The following is a 20,260-nucleotide window of genomic DNA, read 5'->3' as shown; positions in this document are numbered from 1 at the left end:
ATGTTTCTAAAATGGGAGGACCTGGGAGCTTTTGACAGGTGTGGGTCTCCTGAGTTTGACAAGAAGGAAATGGAATGATAGTGCAGCCATGTCCTGCCACCTCAGCATGGTAAGAACTAGTAGGACTTCCATAAGAACCGTTAGGAAGATCACACAGGCATTTCCTCTGGTGCCCCATGAAACAGCCATGGTCACAAATCTTGTTCTCAAACACTCTCCTACTACAAGTGTGAGGCAAAACTCTGTCTCACACATACCCTCCACATCATCAACCTGAAAGTGTTACCTATTTTAAACATTGATTAATTGAAGGAATTTCATCCTTTACTAGGGTAATTGTGGTTGCTAGTACATAAGTTGGAAAAGTAAGTAACAGTGAATTCTTTTCATGTTCACTGTGGTACTCACCTCTAACAGATGTTTATCTATGCCTTTTATCTTTGGTCCTGGAACTGGTGGTAGGATGAAGGCCATCATTCTGAAAAAAAACCAGAACAAACACACCAGGTGTAAGTATGGGCCCTATCTCACTATTTGTTCTCCCATTTCCTCAGAATGTGACTGAGATTTTAAATGCTTCTCCCATATCTGATATGTCCCTGTCGTACCTCTGTTTCCTATCTACCCCTCAAGCCAGGTAATTCACAAATCCCCAGAGTACCCTTAGAGGCATTTATAAGAAAAAGAACAATACAAAGTTATTCAGTTGGAAATGTAACACTGCTAATGTCCTTTTATTGCCTTTAGTCCCTTAACCTCTGATTCTCTAATACCACTGTAAATTCATCACTGGCCAAGAAACAGTGAAATGGGGTACAGTTCAGGAGGACTAGGGGGCCTGTCGCAGCATACTTGACTGTCAGCTGACTACTCTTCAATAGGATTTATGGCGAATGACTTGGCTTTTCCAAACACGGTTTCTATCTTTCTTCTACTTAGACAGTACTTTTCTGCAAGACTTGTACAAAAGCAACATCTTTCTCTTTCAAATTTGATTGAAATTAGCCAGCACTGTAATAAATTATTCGGGGAATTGGCAGACAGGTGGGCAGAAAGACAATCTCATAATATAACCTTGTTCACTTTAGGAAATTACAGCAAGACCCAAAGGCATATCTTCTACAGAAGCAGGGATACTCCAAGTGATGTTTGCTGAATTACATGGCTAACCAAGATTCTCAGATCTAACAGAGACATGTCTTTATCAACTGAGAATTTAGCCTGGTTTCCCTAAGGAGCAGAAATACTTCTTTATCAGTGTAACTAATAGTCTGTAAGAGAACACAAATGCTACAGGAAATTGAGTCAAATATTTGAAGTCTACTTTTGAAAAGTTTTCTGCGATTTTGAACTCCATGCATTTGTGAAACTGGTGACTTACCTGTACCCTTTCAAAATCATTGTCCAGCTCATGACTAAGCATATTAGAGATGACAGGACACCAACAATGATCCACACAACCATATCTTTTACTCTAAAATCTAAGAAATAAACAGAATTATTTAAGGACATACATCTAGTATTTGCATTGTCAGCATGCACAAGAAGTCAGAGATGACTTTTATTTTAAAAATTGGCCTAAACTGCCAAACTTGGTATTGAATTTAGAGGGCTTTAATAGCATATATGGATGTCAAAAATCATTGTAATATCTAATAATGAATATAATTTTTACTAATGGTACTGCATGGGAAATAAAGTGTCTTGGAAAATTATACAAAAATGTATGAAGAGGAAAATTTTGTCACAGCCATTTATAGCAATTAGGTTCAAATCCAGTGGTACCAAACCCACAGTCATGTCATTATCAAATACATATCATACAACTCATTAAATAGAGGGTTAAATTACCTAGGACTAGCTATTTTAAAGTATTTTTATTGTAAAATAACACTTTTTATATGGAAGTATTGATTTCAAATTAATTCCATATAAAGAGTAATAAAAGCTGTTACTATCTGAAGGCAGTCACTTTTTGTTGCCTGTGTCACAGTTTAAAAGCACTTACCAGTCTTCTTTTAATTAAAAACTACCATCATGAGAGCAAATGAGGCAGTAGACAGAAAGGGTATGGTTTAAATAAGCAAAGAAATTTATTCACCTTCTTAACACCATAAAGTAATGAAGGGGAAAACTAATTGGGTATGGTGCAGGAGCGATAATAATCCAGTTACCTTAGCAATGATGTTCTTGCCTGTCCTGGGGAAAATATGGGATCTGCATGGGTGCCACAAACAGCTAACAAACAAAAATACAATTGCACACAATAACAATTGCTGAAGGAATGCCTGGCCACTCACCAGTAGGAATCTGAATGTACATTTCTGGGCTCCACTCGCTCCATGATCCGTGATGGTCTGGTTTGCAGTGAATCTGTACAATGTACCTCTTTCCAGGATTTAAACTAAACATTTTACATTGTGTTTGCTGTCCAACAAAAATAGTCTGGAAATTAAACAAAAATCACAGCTAAGGTTTTGGTAACCAGGATAGGAATATAGAATGAGTCTGGAGAGCATTTCCTAATAATTATTAAGCAGGCATGGAATAATGGTACATGTATTTTATTTCTAAAGTTTAGCTTTCTAACATCAGTGGGAATGCGATCTGAATCTGGTATACAGTGCAAATTAAACTACTACAAAAACACATCATGAACATATGGCACATGGGGAGGAACTGTGGTAATGGTGGGAATTGCGATGGTGAGAGCAACAGAAGGAGGCAAGAAACAGAGATGAGGGAAGAAAATGCAGAGGGAAAGAGGGAATGTCGAGTTGGTGGAAATTCACAGGTTAGTAAAAAGTAGGTCTTTCAATGGCCAGGGGGCTGAGAAGTGCTGTGGGAGGGGGAAGGAAGGAGGAGATACAGAGATGGTTTGGAAGGACTGCAGACAAGAAGAGGATGCAGTCAAATACCAAGCTGGAGTCTTTCATTTGCCACTCAGTTGTACGAGTTGCAGATTCTGGCTATAGACAATTACTATTCTGTGGCCATTAAAACAACCACCTAATGACCATTTATATAAATTTAAATTATTTTCATAATGTCACTGAGCTTTCTGTCACCTAAGAAGTGCTCATGGTGAAGAAAAAATTATCACAAAAGAAACCTGCCTAAATGAGAACAAACAATTTAAACTGCCATGCCAATATGATTAATATAATATGACCACAATTAAAAACAAGTACTTTACCACCTGCTATCATACAATAACATCTGAAATACCAGTGCTCTCAGTAGGAAATCATACAAGCGCTTTTGAAAAATTATGAACTATTCAGTGCCTCTGCTTCATTGCATTCGTGCATGGAACCTGGATGAAAAAATCTAACTGATCAGAAAACATTATCTAACAAAAACTTGCAACATCCTTACCTCCCATTCCTCTCCTTCTTCAGGCTTTAATCGCAATTCGTATTCAAGAGTAAGCCATCCAGATCTGACATCAGCTAGTGGAGGTGGAGACCATGTCAGGACCAGATATGGTTTTCTATTTACTGACTTTTTTAATTCCAGAGTTATGTTCACAGGAGGATCTGGCTGTACTGTTAAAACAAAGAACTGTCAAACAGAGTTTTATTTATTTTTTCCTTGCATCCTAGGAAGAAATATAAAATTATGTGAGTGAAGAGTCATCACCTCCATTGTGTCCAGTAATTTAGAACTGATGTTGGAATACAGAAATCAAGAGTTTCCAGATAAAGTAAGTATGGATTTATAATTTGAAAAAACACCATGTTGAATTCATGTTGAGATTTGCCTTAATCATTAATCAGCAAAAATGTTTTTTTCTTACATTACCATTTATTGCTGGTTTTCCCTACAACCATGTTTCAAAGTTGACATCTTCAATGTTAAGATGTGTTTAATGATAACCTTATCAAGGTTTGGCATAAATATTTAGAAATGCTGAAAACACAGATGTAGCTGATGGAACTTCCCCCTCCATCTTTTACATTCAGAAAACACAACAGTGTAATCCCAAATGCATATGTAAAGTATCTAAAAGTAAACTGAAACAGCAATATTAAAGTTCTGTCTATATCTCAAAAACAAACCAAAATGGAACAAAGGTTTCTGCTCAGACAGGTTTGCAGCTTCCTCAGTTCAAAGGTAGAGCTTCTGCACATATTGTGCGTGTATTTTACCACTGTCTGATGCAAAGCTTCATCAAGCAAGCAGCCATGGCATAGAGATAAAATATGAAGCAGCCCTTCAGCAGTCCTTTTCCAGTTGCCAGACTCCTGGCAGCCAGATCCTTGGCAACAAAATGGTTATCAATGATAATGTTCCATTCTGTTAGAAAAAAAACCCCAAATACTTGTATGCAGTCATTCTGTGGAAAAAGTCTGAGAAAGAGATTATCAGTACACTGCTATAAAAAGCACTAATGCAGCTCCTCTTGGGTCTGGAGACTCCTTTTATATAATCAAATTTAAGTGTTATTTGTTAAAAGATCAATTTGATTTCAGCTGCTTGTACAGTGGAAAAAAGATTTTAGCTGGATGATGTTTCTTAGGGTTTGACTGAAAGAAATAAAGAAAAACAATAAATGGTCGTCTGAACATAGTTTTAAAGCTTTTAGCATTTTTATGCTTCCTTTGAAAATAAAACGGTAAAGGGATGAATATTGATTTGTTATTATATCAGAGAAGATCTTATTTGTACAAGTCTTTAACATGGATATAATACCATATATGAGAAGAGCTGGAATTAAAATTTTTGTGCCAAACCCCATGGTTCTGAATTATTTGTTTCCACGGAAAATACTTTTAAACTCTTACCTATGTAAGTCACATCCACGTAATGAGGATCAGAGACATTACTTCCCATTTCATTAGTTGCCCTCACAGTAATATTGTATATGGTCCAGAAAGAGGTGTGCTTTTTATCAAAGTAGCATGAATTGGGGCCTGCAGTTTTGTAATCTGGACATTCATAAACTTTTTCTTCTCTGAAATGGAAGAATTGCAGTGATTAGATTACACAGACTAAAACACCTGACTTTGATTACTAGTATGTCAGCATTATTGATCTGATTTTTCATGCCTGGCGATGTGAAGAAAATCAGAAAACTTCTTCCAGACCAGACTAAAGAGTCACTGGACAATTCCAGAGACTGTAGTAAACATTTCTCCCCCAAAGTAAAGACAACAAAGCCTGTAGAATTGAGGCTTTTGTAGACGCAGCAGTGGGCTAGTAGAGTAAAGCTCTTACTACTCAGAAAGCCATTGTCCACTGCATAACTCTTACATCTTCCAGAGAGTAAGTAGAAGTGATTGCTGAAGTTTTCAAAGCTATCTGTTAAAAACTATGTCCAATGTTGATTTCACATTTACAGAGAGTTCTGTATATTACACTAATATGCTTTTAGAATTTATTTTGAATTTTTATTTTTATTTTATTTTATTTTCACCACTTTTCAAAAAAAAGTCTACTTTGTACCTGTCCTCCAAATCCATTCCCAAGTTTCCCAAAGTCAAAGCAGGGATAGGAGAAAAAGTTAAGCATGTAGCACTTGTTTCCAAACTCCTCTGAGATGCACAGTGACATAAGAGAATTGTGGATGTGGACCTCATACTCTGCCCTACCTGGATGGACCAGTACCTCTCTTTTTCCAGCAAGATCTAGCTCACAGTTGACAATTACAGAATTTAGCATCCAGTTAGGTCAGTGCAAGGCTGAGCAAAAAAGGTGAACCAAAAATACTTCACAGAACCTAAAAATATATATTGACTATTTCTTTTAAATGAATGTTTAGCACTTGATCTGAGTTCCAAAGAAATATTACTGCAGAAGGCACAGGGTATTCATGGCCTATGAATACTAGTGCAAAATAAGCATTATCAGAAGATGAAGATTTTAGTATCTGGTCACTGGTCACTTTGGACAGTTTTGTTTCTAGGGTTGCATGACTGAAGAGTTACAGGACTGTGATTTGTATTGCTTAACAAAATGTAGTTGCTGGACAATGGCAACTTTCAAGACAATCCATCTTTCTGAGCAGAGTAATTCACAGTAATTGACAATAATTTACTAACATTATAAAGAGATCTTATTTCACTCTTAAATACATTGCTGCTTTAGCACTCTTTCAGAATATGCCACTGGACAAAACCACGTACTACAGAAAATGACATCTCCCTAAATGCAAAAACAATCAGGATGGATTTTCCAGGTCCTTCCAATAAAACACTGTTTATATACAGTTTATTACCCCTCTTTGCTGTAAAGCAAAGTGTGGTTAATATGATGTCCTCCCTCTGAACCAGGTTTCCACCAACAAGTAAATGTTTCCTTTTCAGGAGAACGGCACTTTATTATGGTAGGCTTTTCAGGAGGTGACTCTCCTGTGAAAGACAAAGAAATAAACTAATTGGTAAGTTGCATGTATTCAGTCCACCCTGAATTCATAAAACAATGTCAAGCAGAGCACAGGAAAATACAAAGAAAGGAAAAGTTTTGCTTTCATAGAATCATGGAATCAGCTGGGTTGGAAGGGACCTTCAAGATCATCAAGTCCAATTCTTGATCCACTACCGCTGCGGTTACTAGACCATGGCACTAAGTGCCACATCCAGTCTCTTTTTAAACATCTCCAGGGACAGAGAATCCACTACTTCCCTGGGCAGCCCATTCCAATGTCTGATCACCCTCTCTGTAAAGAAATTTTTTCTAATATCTAACCTAAACCTCCCCTGGCACAACTTGAGACCAGGTCCTCTTGTCTTGCTGATAGTTGCCTGGGAAAAGAGACCAACCGCTACCTGGCTACAACCTCCTTTCAGGGAGTTGTAGAGAGTGATGAGATCTCCCCTGAGCCTCCTCTTCTCCAGGCTGAACAGCCCCAGCTCCCTCAGCCTCTCCTCACAGGACTTGTGCTTGAGTCCCTTCACCAGGCTCTTCTCTGGACCTACTCCAGCACTCAATACCTTGCCTGAACTGAGGCGGCCAGAACTGGAACAACAGTACTCGAGGTGTGGCCTCACCAAGTCGGCTGAGGGGAGTATGCACGCAAGTACAGGGGAAGAATCACTTCCTTGGGACTGCTGGCCAACTGTTCTGATCCAAGGCCAGATTGCCATTGGCCTTCTTGGCCACCTGGGCACACTGCTGGCTCATGTTCAGCTTCCTGTCAATCCAAACTCCCAGGTCCCTTTCTGCCTGGCTGCTCTCCGGCCACTCTGCCCCCAGCCTGTAGCGCTGCATGGGGTCATTGTGGCCAAAGTGCAGGACCCGGCACTTGGCCTTGTTGAACCTTATCCCGTAGGAATCAGCCCAGGAATCAGCACAGTTCAGTGGTTCAGGCAACAGCCTGATACTTTCACCTGGATTCAGAATCCCTTCTCACTGCAGCCATGCTGAAGAACTGCTTTATTTCTCTGACTCTGGCTCTTCTCTGTCCCAAAATATCATAGGGAGTGCTCAAATACTGCCACAGTAGCCTCTATAAAATTATTTAAAATATACTCTGCTATACAATCTATTTTCTGTGCTGTCCTCCTTTCACCTGGGATAGAGTTAATTTTTTCTCAGTAGCTGGTATAGTGCTGTGGTTTGGATTCAGTATGAGAAAAATGTGGACAATACATGGATGTTTTGGTTGTTACTGCCATGTTTATCCTAAACCAAAGACCTTTTTGTGTCTCCTACTCTGCCAGTGAGGAGGTACAAAGCAGATAAAAAAGGCTGGGAGTGAGAATAGCCATGACAGGTGACCCCAACGAGCCAAAAGGGTATTCCACACCAATAGAACATCATCCCCAGTATATAAACTGGGGAATTATCTGGAAGCGGGGCTGATCAGGGTGTAGGGATGGGATTTGGCATTGGTCAGTTGGGGTGAGCAACTGTATTGTGCATTACTTCTTTAGTTTTTTTCCTTTTTATTATCATTATTAGTATTTATCATTATTATTATATTTTACTTTGTTTCAATTACTTAACTGTTGTTATCTCAATCTACAGGTTTTACTTTTGATTCTCTTCCCCATTTCACTGGGGTGGGGTGTAGGATGTGAGAGAACAGCCATGTGGTGCTTAGTTGCCAGCTGGGTTTAAACCACAATATACAAAAACCATTTTTTAATTAAAAAAGTGTGTTTGAAGATTATTCCGGTTGTTTAAAAAATATGCTGTAATTTGTTTTAGGTTTTAGGTAAGAAAAATGAAGAATGTAAATGTTTGCCCATTTGTTTATGTCCTTTCCAGTAATTCTCTTCTGAAGTACCTATGATCTGTCTCCAAAGACACAAAGAAGCAGCTCTCATACTTCCTTGTAGTGTCGTTATGTTCAGTACTCAGGATGCTCACCTGATTGCTGCCAAGCAAGTTTTTATAGACTCAAGCAAAGCGCTTAAGAGTAGGGCAGGGAAAAATGATTAAATTTTGAATAGGATGATGCCAGTCAAAACCCTCATGTGACTGAAACTTTTGCAATTATGCATTTGTGGCAAAAATACAATCCTATTACATCAATAATAAACATTTCCTACTATGCAGAGCAGAGACATTGATTTTCCAAATTTCTAATTGCCTAGTGCAGATCCGAAAATGGGTAATTTAAAAGATATTTTTCTATTAACAGTACTTCATGTACTTCATGATCAACAGCAACCTTCATGTCAAGTAATGAATAATACAACTAAGAACAGAAGAAGAAGATTTGAGACGACCTGGCTAAAGTGTCTGGCAACAAGATACAATATCATGCATATTTAGTGTGCCTACTCAAATCCAAGAAAACATAGATAATGAATTCCACGTGGTAGTATCTGCAAGCATCGTTCTCTGTTAGACATGGCAATGCTTTCAGTCTAGGTTCTTACACAAAAACCATTACCTGACATCTGTAGCTACATATAAAATCAATGTAATTTTTAAATTAAGGGACAGGAACAATAAATTATTTAGGCACACCTGCATCAGAAGTGACTTCCTCATACCACTTTATTTGTCATAGCCCATTTCAGCAGAGGATCTTGAGTGAATCAAAAAGACTAAACAAGCAATTACACAGAAGGTATATTAAAATGCACTGATCTGTTCCTCCAGCACTATGAAGTATCTGTGTGAGAAGCCAGGTTTTCAGGGCTACCATTTAGGCACCTTTCACAACACTGAACTTGATAGAACTTAAAAACAGTTTATAGAACAGCAGTCACCATCCCCAACTCACCATTGGGGATTTGGATGTTTCTTTCAGAGCTCCATTCGCTCCATTCTCCAAGGTCTAACATGCAACGGACCTGAACAATGTACTTCACCCCAGCTTGTAACCCAGTCACCTTGTAGTGTGTCTGCAGTCCAACAGATATTGTCTGGAAAAGAAAATGGACTGGGAAAATAATAAAGAATTGGGGCATTTTAACAAGTAACAATAAAGGAATAGGCTTGAGTTACTGAATTCTGAAAGTCTAGAATTTCAGTTGGTATTTTATAAAATATGAATTACAGAGGAACAAAGGTAGTGACTTTGCAGAAAAATTCACTTCAACACTGAGATTCTGATACTCAAGAACATACTTAACTGTAGCCTTCCTAGTACTCCATCAGATCCACACAACCAGGAACACATTAGGTAGTCCAGCTTACATATAAACCCTTGTGTAATTCTTCTCAGTGGCTTTAAGTGCATTTTTCAGGTCCTTTGAATTTCTCTTCAGAACTCTTTCAAAACACATAGCTTTCTCCATCATTAAGGTTTCGACAATTTAGGTAGCATTGAGGACATCTGACTATAGCTTTAAGAATGATAATTTATCCCGAAAACTCAGCTGTGGGAATATTCCTATGGTGGAGAATGTCAATGGAAATGGTGTGTGCGAGTAGGACACACCAAAATTTCTGAGTGGCGGGTTGCCTCCAACTGATTACATTGAAGAGTATGATGACACCTCTCAGCCCAAATAAATAATAATTAGGGAGCAATGGAGAGACTTCTCAAGGTTAAACTTGAAAACTACTAATAAATAAACAAGAAAACTTGTAATAGTGTGTGTGGGGGAACTGGAAACTTCAGCAGTAGCTGAAGCGTAGTTTGATGCTCTCAAAAGTTGCTCTGTCAGCATCATGACCTCTCCCTGGGCCAGCCAGAGCAGCCTCCCTCTCTGATGCTGTGAGTAGCTGCTCTCCAGACAGCGTGGGCTGCAGCAGGCAGGAAGCCACACCTGGGTGTCTGCATGTGACCATGTGGCTCCTTTCTCACTGATGCGTGTCTTAGGATACTGTAAGAAGGGACATAAGTTCACATGATGTTAAAGCATCCATGTCACCCACAGAAGTGGGTATAAATAGGAGAGGGAGGGGAGTATGCTTGGGAGAGGGGAATTTCTGTATATAGTCTATATATGTCTGGGACTAGTTATAGAAATGTGTTTATAAATTTGTAGATGCCTAGTAACATTTTTGAGTGCCCAGTATTGTGATTCACCTATTGCATTGCCGAGTGATTGCTGAGTGCTGCATAGTTAAGTGATTAATTGTTAATTAAATTTAATGAATCAATAAACTGTTTTGATCCGGATTTGTTTTAAACTATATGAACTGCACAGTCTTTTATTGTGACATGTGGAATCATTACAAATAAATATTAGATCAGTGGACTAAATAGGGTTTTGCAGTATATGACATTAGGATGATTATGCAAATACATTGAATTTCACTGTTCTACAAACCACTACAGTATTTTTCTTTCCTTAATCAGATTTGGTTACATTAATTTTTCACCCTTACAGAAACTAAAATTTTTATAATATCAGTTAAATTGAGACAAGAAAACTCACTGAATAGAGCATTTATACAATAAATATACTTTTCCATTACCTCCCACTCTTCCTTTTCTTCAGGTTTAAGTCGTAGCTCATAGTGATATACATGTGAATTAGAGCTGACAGCAGCTAACGGAGGTGGAGACCATTTTGCCCAAAGGTATGTTATACTAGCAGATGTTTTTGTTTCTAGAGAGAGGTTCACAGGAGCATCTGGCTGAACTGTATAAATGAATGAAAAGCGTGCCATTAATAACTTAATTTTCTCTCAGAAGAGGCACCTCCTTTATGGTTTTGTATTTCATCACATTAATTTCAGATCATTCATCACTTCTGTAAGGGAATAGTACAATAGCCTTTTATTTTTCCTTTTTCTCCCTAGCAAGTTTAACCAGCTACTGATCCACCAGTATCAGCAAATCTTAGACTTTACTCTGAACTTGTCAGGCTAAGGAAATCAAATCATAATTTCATTAGGCCACTCTTGCAAAACTAAAATATCAAATATTTCATAGCTAAAATGAGTAAGTACATTATCATTATGATGTGTATATCATGTGTATGCAGAAAGTAGAACAGGGTTGGGAATATTAAATACTACAAAAAGCCCGTAGAATGCTCAGGCAGTTATTTTTACCCTCCTGAGACTTCAATGCCAGCGGCCATAAAGATGTTCACATTTGGAAAATTTAGGTAGCTCAACCTAATGAAAATTTTATAATCTGCATTGAGTCTAACTGAAATACTGGAGACAGCTACAAACTGCAGCCAATTTTTAAGCCAAAGTTAAAATGGCAATAAAATATGTAGTTATTTAATTTATAAGTAAAATGCAGTTTTCACATAAATTTAAAATGCATATTTTAGATCATCTGTAGATAAACACTTCTCCATATCAAGTTTCACATCATGAGGAAAGAAATCTTTCACCACTACTTGTTCTGGCATTAAAAACTGCATACATCTCCAACTAGCTTGTTTTCCATTTTATTCTTCTCTTTTTACCTATGGAGGTTACATCCACATACTGAGGGTCTGAGCTGTTACTTCCAATCTCATTCGTTGCCATTACAGTGATAATATATGTTGTCCAGGGATTAGTGTGGTTTTTATCAAAGTAGCAGGAATTGGGACCTGATGCTTGGTAGTCTGGACATTCATAGATTTTTTCTTCACTGAAATAAAATGATTTAAAAGTTAAAAGCTCAGGAAACAAAGCAAAGCAGGCAATATTCTAGTAATGGCCTAGGTTCAGCAGAGAAATTTGAAATGGTTATATATAATCATATTATTTTTATATATAGATACATAATATAATTCTATTACATGACAATACAATAATTGTACATAATACATATAATCTCAACTCTGGGAAACATTTTGGTGTCACATGCTATTGCCATAAGTGCTTCACTGCTATTTTTACTGCAGTTTTTCTGGATGAGTGCTCTCACTCCTTTTTTTTATACGTAGGAATGTCAACAAAAGAACGGAAAGAGAAATTTCCAGAGACAGAACAAGGCAATTTTAACAATATTTATAAACAAGTAAAAGGAAAAGGAGAGACATTCACTTGGACTAAATAAGAAAAGTTGCTAAACATCTTCTTTGTGTATTACCCCTGGAAATTAAGCAGATGGGCCCTATGGCAGAGGACTGTTTTATTGATTAGTTTGTTTTCAGCAAGATCACAGTAGCATTTAGGCTGGAAAAGACCTCTGAGATCATTGAGTCCAACTTTTGACCCATCTTCACCTTTTCAACTAGACCATGACACTGAGTGCCACATCCAGTCATTTCTTGGAACACCTCCAGGAATGGTGACTCTAACACCTCCCTGGACAGTTCATTCCAATGTTTAAACACCCTTTACATGAAGAAATTCTTCCTGATGGTGAACTTGAACCTCCCCTGGCACAGCCTGAGGCCATTTCCTATCATCCTGTCTCTAGTTATGTGAGAAGAGGCCAACCCTCATCTCACTACAAACTCTTTTCAGGTCATTGTAGAGAGTGATAAGGGCCCCCCAAGTTTCCTTTTCTCCAGGCTAAACACCCCCAGCTCCCTCAGTCACTCCTTACAGGGCTTGTGCTCCAGTCCCTTCCCCAGCTCTGCTGCCCTTCTCTGGACTCACTCCAGCACCTCAATGTCCGTCCTGAACTGAGGTGCCCAGAACTGGACACAGCACTCGAGGTGAGGCCTCACCAACGCCCGATCACTGCCCTGGTCCTGCTGGCCACCCTGCTTGTGACACAAGCCAGGGTGCCATTGTCTTTCTTGCCCACTTGGGCATGCGCTGGCTTATGTTCAGCCACTGTCAACCAGCATCTCGAGGTCCTTTTCTGCTGGGTGATTTTCCAGTCATTCTTCCCCAGTCCTGCAGTGTAGCCTGGGGTTGTTGTGACCTAAGGGCAGGACCTGGCATTTGGCCTTGTTGAACCTCATCCTATTGGCCTTGGCCCATCAATCCAGCCTGTCCTGATCCCTCTGCAGAGCCTTCCTACACTCCAGCATATCAACACTTCCTGCTACCTGGTGTCATCTGTGAACTGACTGAGAGTGCACTTGGTCCCCTCGTCCAAACCACCAATAAAGATGTTAAACAGGACTGGGCCCAACACTGATCCCTGGGGGACACCACTAGTGACCAGCTGCCAACTGGATGCAGCACTGTTCACCACCACTCTCTGGGCCCGGCCCTCCAGCCAGTTCCTAACCCAGCAGAGAGTGCCCCTGTCCAAGCCATGGGCTTCAGGAGTATCTTTGGGAGATGGTGTCAAAGGCTTTGCTGAAGTCCAGGCAGACTACATCCACAGCCTTCCCCTCATCCACTAGGTGGGTCACCTGGTCATAAAAGGAGATCAGGCGGGTCAGGCAGGACCTTCCTTTCCTAAGTCCATGGTAGCCAGGCCTGATCCCTTGGTTGTCCTGTACGTGCTGTGTGGTCACACTCAAGACGATCTGTTCTATGACTTTTCCGATGTTAATTTACCTGGTTCTTAACATGATCATTATCACAATTATCTCAAAAGAAAAAAAACCTTATTAGTTCACGGTCTCTTAGAAATTACTTTTATTTGGGTCTTCAGCTTTTTCAGGAGAGGGATAGTTTTGTACTCCATTAAAGCTGAACCGGGTGATGTACTCACAGCCTACCCCAAGTGTGAAGAATTACACAAACTGAAAGCACCACCTGATGTGGTGTAAGAATGCACATTAGTCCCACTGTTATGCTCTATACACCACTAATAAAAAGATCTCTTAGTTTCCAGGCAATTTCATCACAGTTCTCAAAGAAAAGATGTGAGTAAGAGGATAGTACCTGAGAGACAATGAGTCTAGAAATGCAGTTGTGGCCCAGATCTAGAGTGCTTGGTAGTGTCTGTGTTCAGCAGATTTAATGAAATGGATAAGCACTGCTAACCCTCCCTAGACAGGGCTGTTCCGGGCAGTGATACGTATAACTTGAAACATTCATTAAAATTTGTTTTGATGAAGACTGAAACATCAGAGCTTTAATAAAATAAAAGCTCTTAGATCATTGTTGAGTGTGGTAACTTTATTAAAGGCTGCATCTTTTCTGCTCAATTAATACCAAATGATTTGGAATTTATTTAATTGAAGTAGGGATGTCTGAGGCTTTACCTTATCTATTCTGAACCGCACTGGATTTATTCAAAGAAATTTAATCTCTGAGCCTCCCTGCCTGCTTGGCCCTGTTCAAAGACCTCTTGTTTTCAGGAAAAAAAGTATAGTTATACAAAGATACACAGGTTAAGCAAAGTTGCCAAACATATACACATTTTATTCCTAAACAGGATGAAGGAGTCACAGACTTGACCAAAACAGCAACTTTGAGAAGTGCTACAGTGCTATCTGATTTCACTCCATTTTGGGAACCAGGAAATTGGCTACATTTCCAAGAGGGGAAACAATTACTCTCTATACTCCAGATGGGGTTTTGCTGGGCATGCTAATGGACAGCCTTCTTGGCAGGGACCCAAGGGAACCCTCAGCCCTGACTGCCCCTGCCCAGCCTCCCCAGGCACCCCCAGGGCCCCTTGTCCCTGTTCCAGCCTGTTGCATCAGGGATGGTCTCCAGGTCCCCAAAGCCCTGCACTTCCATGGTCCCTCCTAGCCAGCCTCAATCAATGTGCTGATGTCCTGGCCCAGCCTGGTCTCAGTCTATCCCTGTCCCCCCACTCTGCCCTGCTCCCTAGCCAAGGGGGAGTGATGGGCTCTGGATGGGACCCTCACTTCTCCATGCCTTGATGCTCCACTCCTCAGAGAAGACCCCATTCAGCTAAAAGCTGTGTGCCTCCTGATAAGATGGACAAATATGCCTTTTCCAGCACTTCTTCAGTGGGATTTCAGGTTGGATGAGTTTTAGTAGGGATAGGCTGAAGTTTTGAGACTGGCAGTGGTCATGTTTTCTTCTTACAAGGGAAGCCATTCATCTCATGCAGCCCTTGTTGGCCATCTGAGGTTAACACAGATTCATAAAAACTTTACAAATTAATGTTATCATTCCCTTATTCTGTCATAACCATCACTTGATCACTTACAGAATATGTATGCACCACTCGTTACCTGTCCTTGCTGTAGAACAGGGTGTAATTGGTAGGAAGGCCTCCATCTGAGCCAGGCTTCCACCAACAAGAAAAGGTTTCCTTTTCTAGAGAACGACATCTTATTATCTTAGGTTTGCCAGGGTATGACTGACCTAGGGAAGTGCAAAAATCCAGTTAGTTATATTAGAGGAGGACAACGTTTTTGGTTGTTATTGCTGAGTGATAAGCCCAGCCACCAAGGAATGCTTTTTTGAAGACAATAAAATTATGTGAAACTATCGACTGAATTGGGTAAATAAATCTGCCTGGAAAAAGGATCAAAATTCTCAGAAAAGTACATATAGATATATAAAAATATATTTGTACCTCGAACTTCCAAAATAACTACTAAAATTATTTTGCTTCTCTTTTTAATATGAAAATTTAATTTTTGCTTAAACTCAAAAAGTGTATATTTATCTCCAAAGTAAATTGCAATGCCTGGAAGTAAATATATGACCTTTGTGGGTTTTTTTCCCCTAAAACATTGAATTTTTTTATCTTCAGATCATCTTAAAATTAAATTTCACCTTCAACTTTGCAACAGAACTAAAATTCCACTATTTGTGCATAGTTAGGGTAAACTACAGGTTAGACAAAAAGAAAGAAATCAACAGGCTAGATGATTATTTTTGTGTACTAGCAACCTGAATGTATTCATTAATTAGTTAGATATTCACTGGTAATCCAAATACATTTAAGAATATTTTTGTTAAGACTACCTGTCATTAGGTTATATCAAAAGCACAGACCACTAATTTACGTATATTTTGGTATGAAAAGCATGTGATCTTTCAACTTAAGCTTACCTTTATTTTATTAAAGTTCCATATCACTGTCTCAAATAGTGTGACTATTCATATGATGCTAATTTCCCAGAAGGTGACAAGGATGAAGTAAATGTAGGGGTGGAGTGAGTGTCTTTCATCATTGCCACCACACAGTCCTTAAATTAATACTATATATAAAAAAAGGATTCGAGCCATTTTCAAAATGCCATAAAAAACTTCAGAAGAAAGTACTTTAAATAGGTCGAGGCTCCACTGGTGGTCAGGACAGATTGGGTAAAGCCTCATACTTTTCTAAAGAAAGTGTTTTAAGGAAAAACTAGTGTTTCAGGAAGGGTTGTACTCACCTGTCAGACCTGCTGTAGTCAGAGCAAGTTGCAAAATAATTTGAACTGATGAAATGAATCTCTGCTTCATGATGTCTGCTTCTCCTCAGGAGGAAATATCAGATCAGAGGCTCACTGAAAAACACACCGTCATGCAACAGTCAATAACAATGCTTAACGTATAATATGTATTACTTGACTTGATCAAAGTCCTTTTTGAATTGCAGCTAATTGATTCTTGTTCTCTCAAAAGGTGTGGCAACACCTACAGTTCCACTTCAGAAGGTGAAAACCTGAATCCCTGAGTAGCAAGAAGGTTTTCCCAAAGGTCCTTGAATGGTTAGCAGTGCTAGGATTACAATTTCATAGCATTAACAAATCTTGCATATTTATTTGACATCTTGGGATACCTGGTGCTTACCTTAGCGTTCTAACTTTCACAGTCATTAATTCACCAGAGAAACCAGCCTTTTGGTAACAAAAATACACTTTTATCCCTATTGATACAAAGAAGATGCCAACATATTCGAACACTGAAACCCCTGAGAACAGAAGGTAAATAGAAAAGGTCTAACATTTATTTAGAAGGTTTTGATTTTTGATCTAATCTCATGACTTCTGAATATTTGGGACTGTCGATATTGAATTCAGGATCACCTGAGCTGAAGAATGCTACTGTTTCTGTGCATTTAATTAATTGTTTTTACTGCATTGGATTTTGCAGTGAAGTGGAAATGTCAAAATCAAAGAAAAGAAACCAAGGGACAAGTGACATAATGTCACAGCTAATTTACTGTGTGAAAATGCAAGATGGAATGCAATTATCCCTCTTTCTTCAACCTGTAAAGGTTAATCCTGTAGAACAGCAGAAAAACACGTGCACTTGGAAAGCCACCAGCTGTGACTCCCCGCAGTGGGCTGACACCACTAGATGTCCTCAGAATTCAGACTATAACTCTGGGTGCTCTGGAGACTCTGTTGTTGCTAAATCTGTTTGCTTAGCCTGAAGGAAAGACAGTACCACTTAAGGCAAACCTGCTGCTTCTCCCACCAATATGCTTCCTGCTTGGAGATGATGACTGCAGTAGGCTATTAGCTTCTCAGTAGCCAGTCTTACTCCTTGAAGCTAAAGAAGAACAATTTACCAGCTAAATAGCAGGCTCCTTATCTCAGCTTTCCACTCCCACCAAACACATCTGACAGGTACTTGTATGCTTGCAACCCATCCAGTGTAGCACAGCATGGGAACAAGCTGTGCCTTTGGGGAGGAAAAATTCTTTGCGGTTCATCAGATGACTCAATTTTCAGCATGCAATTCATTTTCTGTATCAAGAAACTGTAATCCATCATCATACAAATGTTTTTCCCAGCACAAAGGCAAATGAAGTATCAGTTAATTTAACTGAGTCTAAAACATGTTTACTGTGGACAATGAGGAAAAGAACAACAGTTGGCTACATTTCCATGTACCACTTCCGAATATCCAGGCACATTTCACACCCGTAACTGAAGTACAAGCTAGAAAATCACATATGGGCTAGTTTTAGACTCACTCAGAGCATTCTGTGCATATGCAGGCAGGTTTTGAGTAAGCACATGAAAATTTTAGTACTGTAAACAAATGGTAGGCAAAAATGTTATAGTGTTTACTTTTAGAAATTAGTTGAAAACTTGGTGTTATATAATGAGGGACACAGCTGACTGTGCTCATACAAGGCACATTTTTCTCAAGGGAAGGTGAAATAATGAACTATAAACAGTAGCTATTTCATATGATACCATTTAAAATGTTTCACTATTTCTAAAAAGAGTTGAAACGTTTGCAAAATGCAGCACTTTCAAACTCAGACTCTTACTGTGATTCCCTATAAGGTAACTGGTACCATGATTTATTTTTTTACTTTTACAGACACATCTTTTCTGTGTGAAGAATTGACAGGTAAGAAAAACTGATTATGGTGGCTAAAAGATTGAAATTTTTCAATACAACAAAGGAGAGGTATCACAAAAGATCTCTATTAGAGCACTCTTGCAAGTAAAATGGGATAATTTTGGAAACTGAAGACCTAAAGAACAAAATTAATAGAAAGAGGAAGAAATTAATGCATTTAAAACCAAGTACTTCTTCCTTGGGAGCATTTGAAAATGAGATGATTGCGAATCACTTCTTCAATGTGGCTGTGAAAACGAACAGGAGATATACAGGGGAGGAATATGGACCTATTAGTGCCACACAGCAGGCTCCGCGTACAATTCTCGTCACCTATACTTGGAAAAAAACCAGACCAGATTTAGAACAGATTCAGAACACAGCTACAATCATGACACAGAGGCTGTCTCATGATGGCGATTTAAAAGAATTGGCTTTGTACTCCGTGCAAGGGTGGTTGTCGCCTATAAACGTAGCAGGAGATAAGCATCAAAAGAGGGAAAATAAGAATGTTTCCATGGTTGCCTGGTATTTGGAATTTGTGATTCAAATAGAGTTTATAAGGCTTCTGAAGAGACGTCTTTTTTTTTTGAAAATACTTGCTTAAATAAAATAGATAACACCCTCTTTGTCATAACTGTATCAAAAATGCATAATCTCCCCTATCTATGACACGAAAATGTTTTCATAAAAGAGCAACTAGCATTTCTGAAGATGCTGTGAGGGAATGCCTCACTTTTAGGTCTGAATGCATTCTTTTATAAGAGATACAGTGGACACTGATTTGCCACAAAGTCATGCAAACCCAAGGGTTGAATAACTGATAATTAAAAGATCATATGCCTCCTTTTGAAGGTTTTGATTTAATTCCAACCAACTTATTGCATTCTGACATTCCAGCTGAATTTCTTCCTTTTAACACAGCTGTTATATAGTATTCAACAGCTGCACATTACACACTGGAAAACAGTGCTCCTTGATGGAAATGGAAACTATTACAGCAGCATTAAAATGCACAGAAGAGTTAGATGTTCCTATAAAATAATGCTACTCTGGAACTGATAATATAATGAAATTTTAGGTCTGAAAACTGTGCTGACAATGCTACTAGATGAAGCTGAAAGCTAAGCACCAGTACTGAAATCAGGCGCTGTGGAGCATGGTTGAGAGACAAATGGTCTTGTTCTAACTGACTTTTAGTTCTTGCATTCTTTTCTTTCTTTCTTGGCTATGCTGGTGGACAAATTTCTTGAGATTGTCAGAGAAGTCTTTACTCAGTTCTGCACAGATGGAAAAATTTTCTAGCTGCAATGCTTCCAGGCTTGCAGGAACAGGAACAAGTGTGTATCAGCCAATGGCAATGACATTATGTCCATCATAAGTTCTGCTTTTGCGGCTAAATAAATCAAAAGCCAAAAGTACTTTACCAAAATGTACTGAAAAAGTTTCACATTCTCACTAGTCATGATGATAAACAATGTTCATCTTTCAGCCTGGGGGAAGGCAGATTAAGGAATTCACAAAACACCAGAGTTCATTACCATTTGAAAGGCTTAACTACAGCTGTATGAAACCAAGCACAGATAAAGAACAGAATAAAGCAAGAATGTGACAGTCTGTTTGACCATCCAGAACATTCAACTATACTGTGGATACTGCATGAGTCTGCCTTCCCACGCAGAGATCTCAAGTGTCAACACAGATACATGTTCCTAGCCATGATTTGAGCACTGTTATTGCTAGATTTGTTTCTGAATGACAGTGGTGTTTGGGATCATACTGTAAATTAAAAGTTGTAGGTGTGCAGTGTGACAAGAGCTCTGCTTTCCCTCTC

The 20,260-nt window shown here is 38.9% G+C and overlaps 1 protein-coding gene across 7 annotated transcripts in view; it reads right to left on the bottom strand.

Annotated features, from left to right (window-relative positions):
- The window catches only part of PRLR (prolactin receptor), a 156,198-nt gene that overhangs the window by 8,708 nt on the left and 127,230 nt on the right, over window positions 1-20,260 (bottom strand). For 5 of the 7 annotated variants that reach the window (XM_018077223.2, XM_018077224.2, XM_018077225.2 and 2 more), the window contains 11 exons: window positions 16,518-16,631; window positions 15,363-15,495; window positions 11,778-11,947; window positions 10,828-10,994; window positions 9,182-9,323; window positions 6,221-6,353; window positions 4,788-4,957; window positions 3,379-3,548; window positions 2,301-2,445; window positions 1,382-1,481; window positions 409-478 (listed from right to left, as the gene is read on the bottom strand). In XM_018077223.2, coding sequence (XP_017932712.1) covers window positions 409-478; window positions 1,382-1,481; window positions 2,301-2,445; window positions 3,379-3,548; window positions 4,788-4,957; window positions 6,221-6,353; window positions 9,182-9,323; window positions 10,828-10,994; window positions 11,778-11,947; window positions 15,363-15,495; window positions 16,518-16,587 — 1,470 coding nt within the window. In that variant the 5' untranslated portion in view covers window positions 16,588-16,631. Of the gene's footprint in view, window positions 1-408; window positions 479-1,381; window positions 1,482-2,300; window positions 2,446-3,378; window positions 3,549-4,787; window positions 4,958-6,220; window positions 6,354-9,181; window positions 9,324-10,827; window positions 10,995-11,777; window positions 11,948-15,337; window positions 15,496-16,517; window positions 16,632-20,260 lie in introns of those variants that run through there. The other 2 variants (XM_018077227.1, XM_018077228.1) reach the window with 2 other exon arrangements.

Source organism: Manacus vitellinus, unplaced genomic scaffold (assembly GCF_001715985.3).
Source record: "Manacus vitellinus isolate BGI_N305 unplaced genomic scaffold, ASM171598v3 scaffold_36_pilon, whole genome shotgun sequence".
Taxonomy (NCBI): Eukaryota; Metazoa; Chordata; class Aves; order Passeriformes; family Pipridae; genus Manacus; species Manacus vitellinus.
This window is presented reverse-complemented; position numbering and strand designations above follow the sequence as displayed.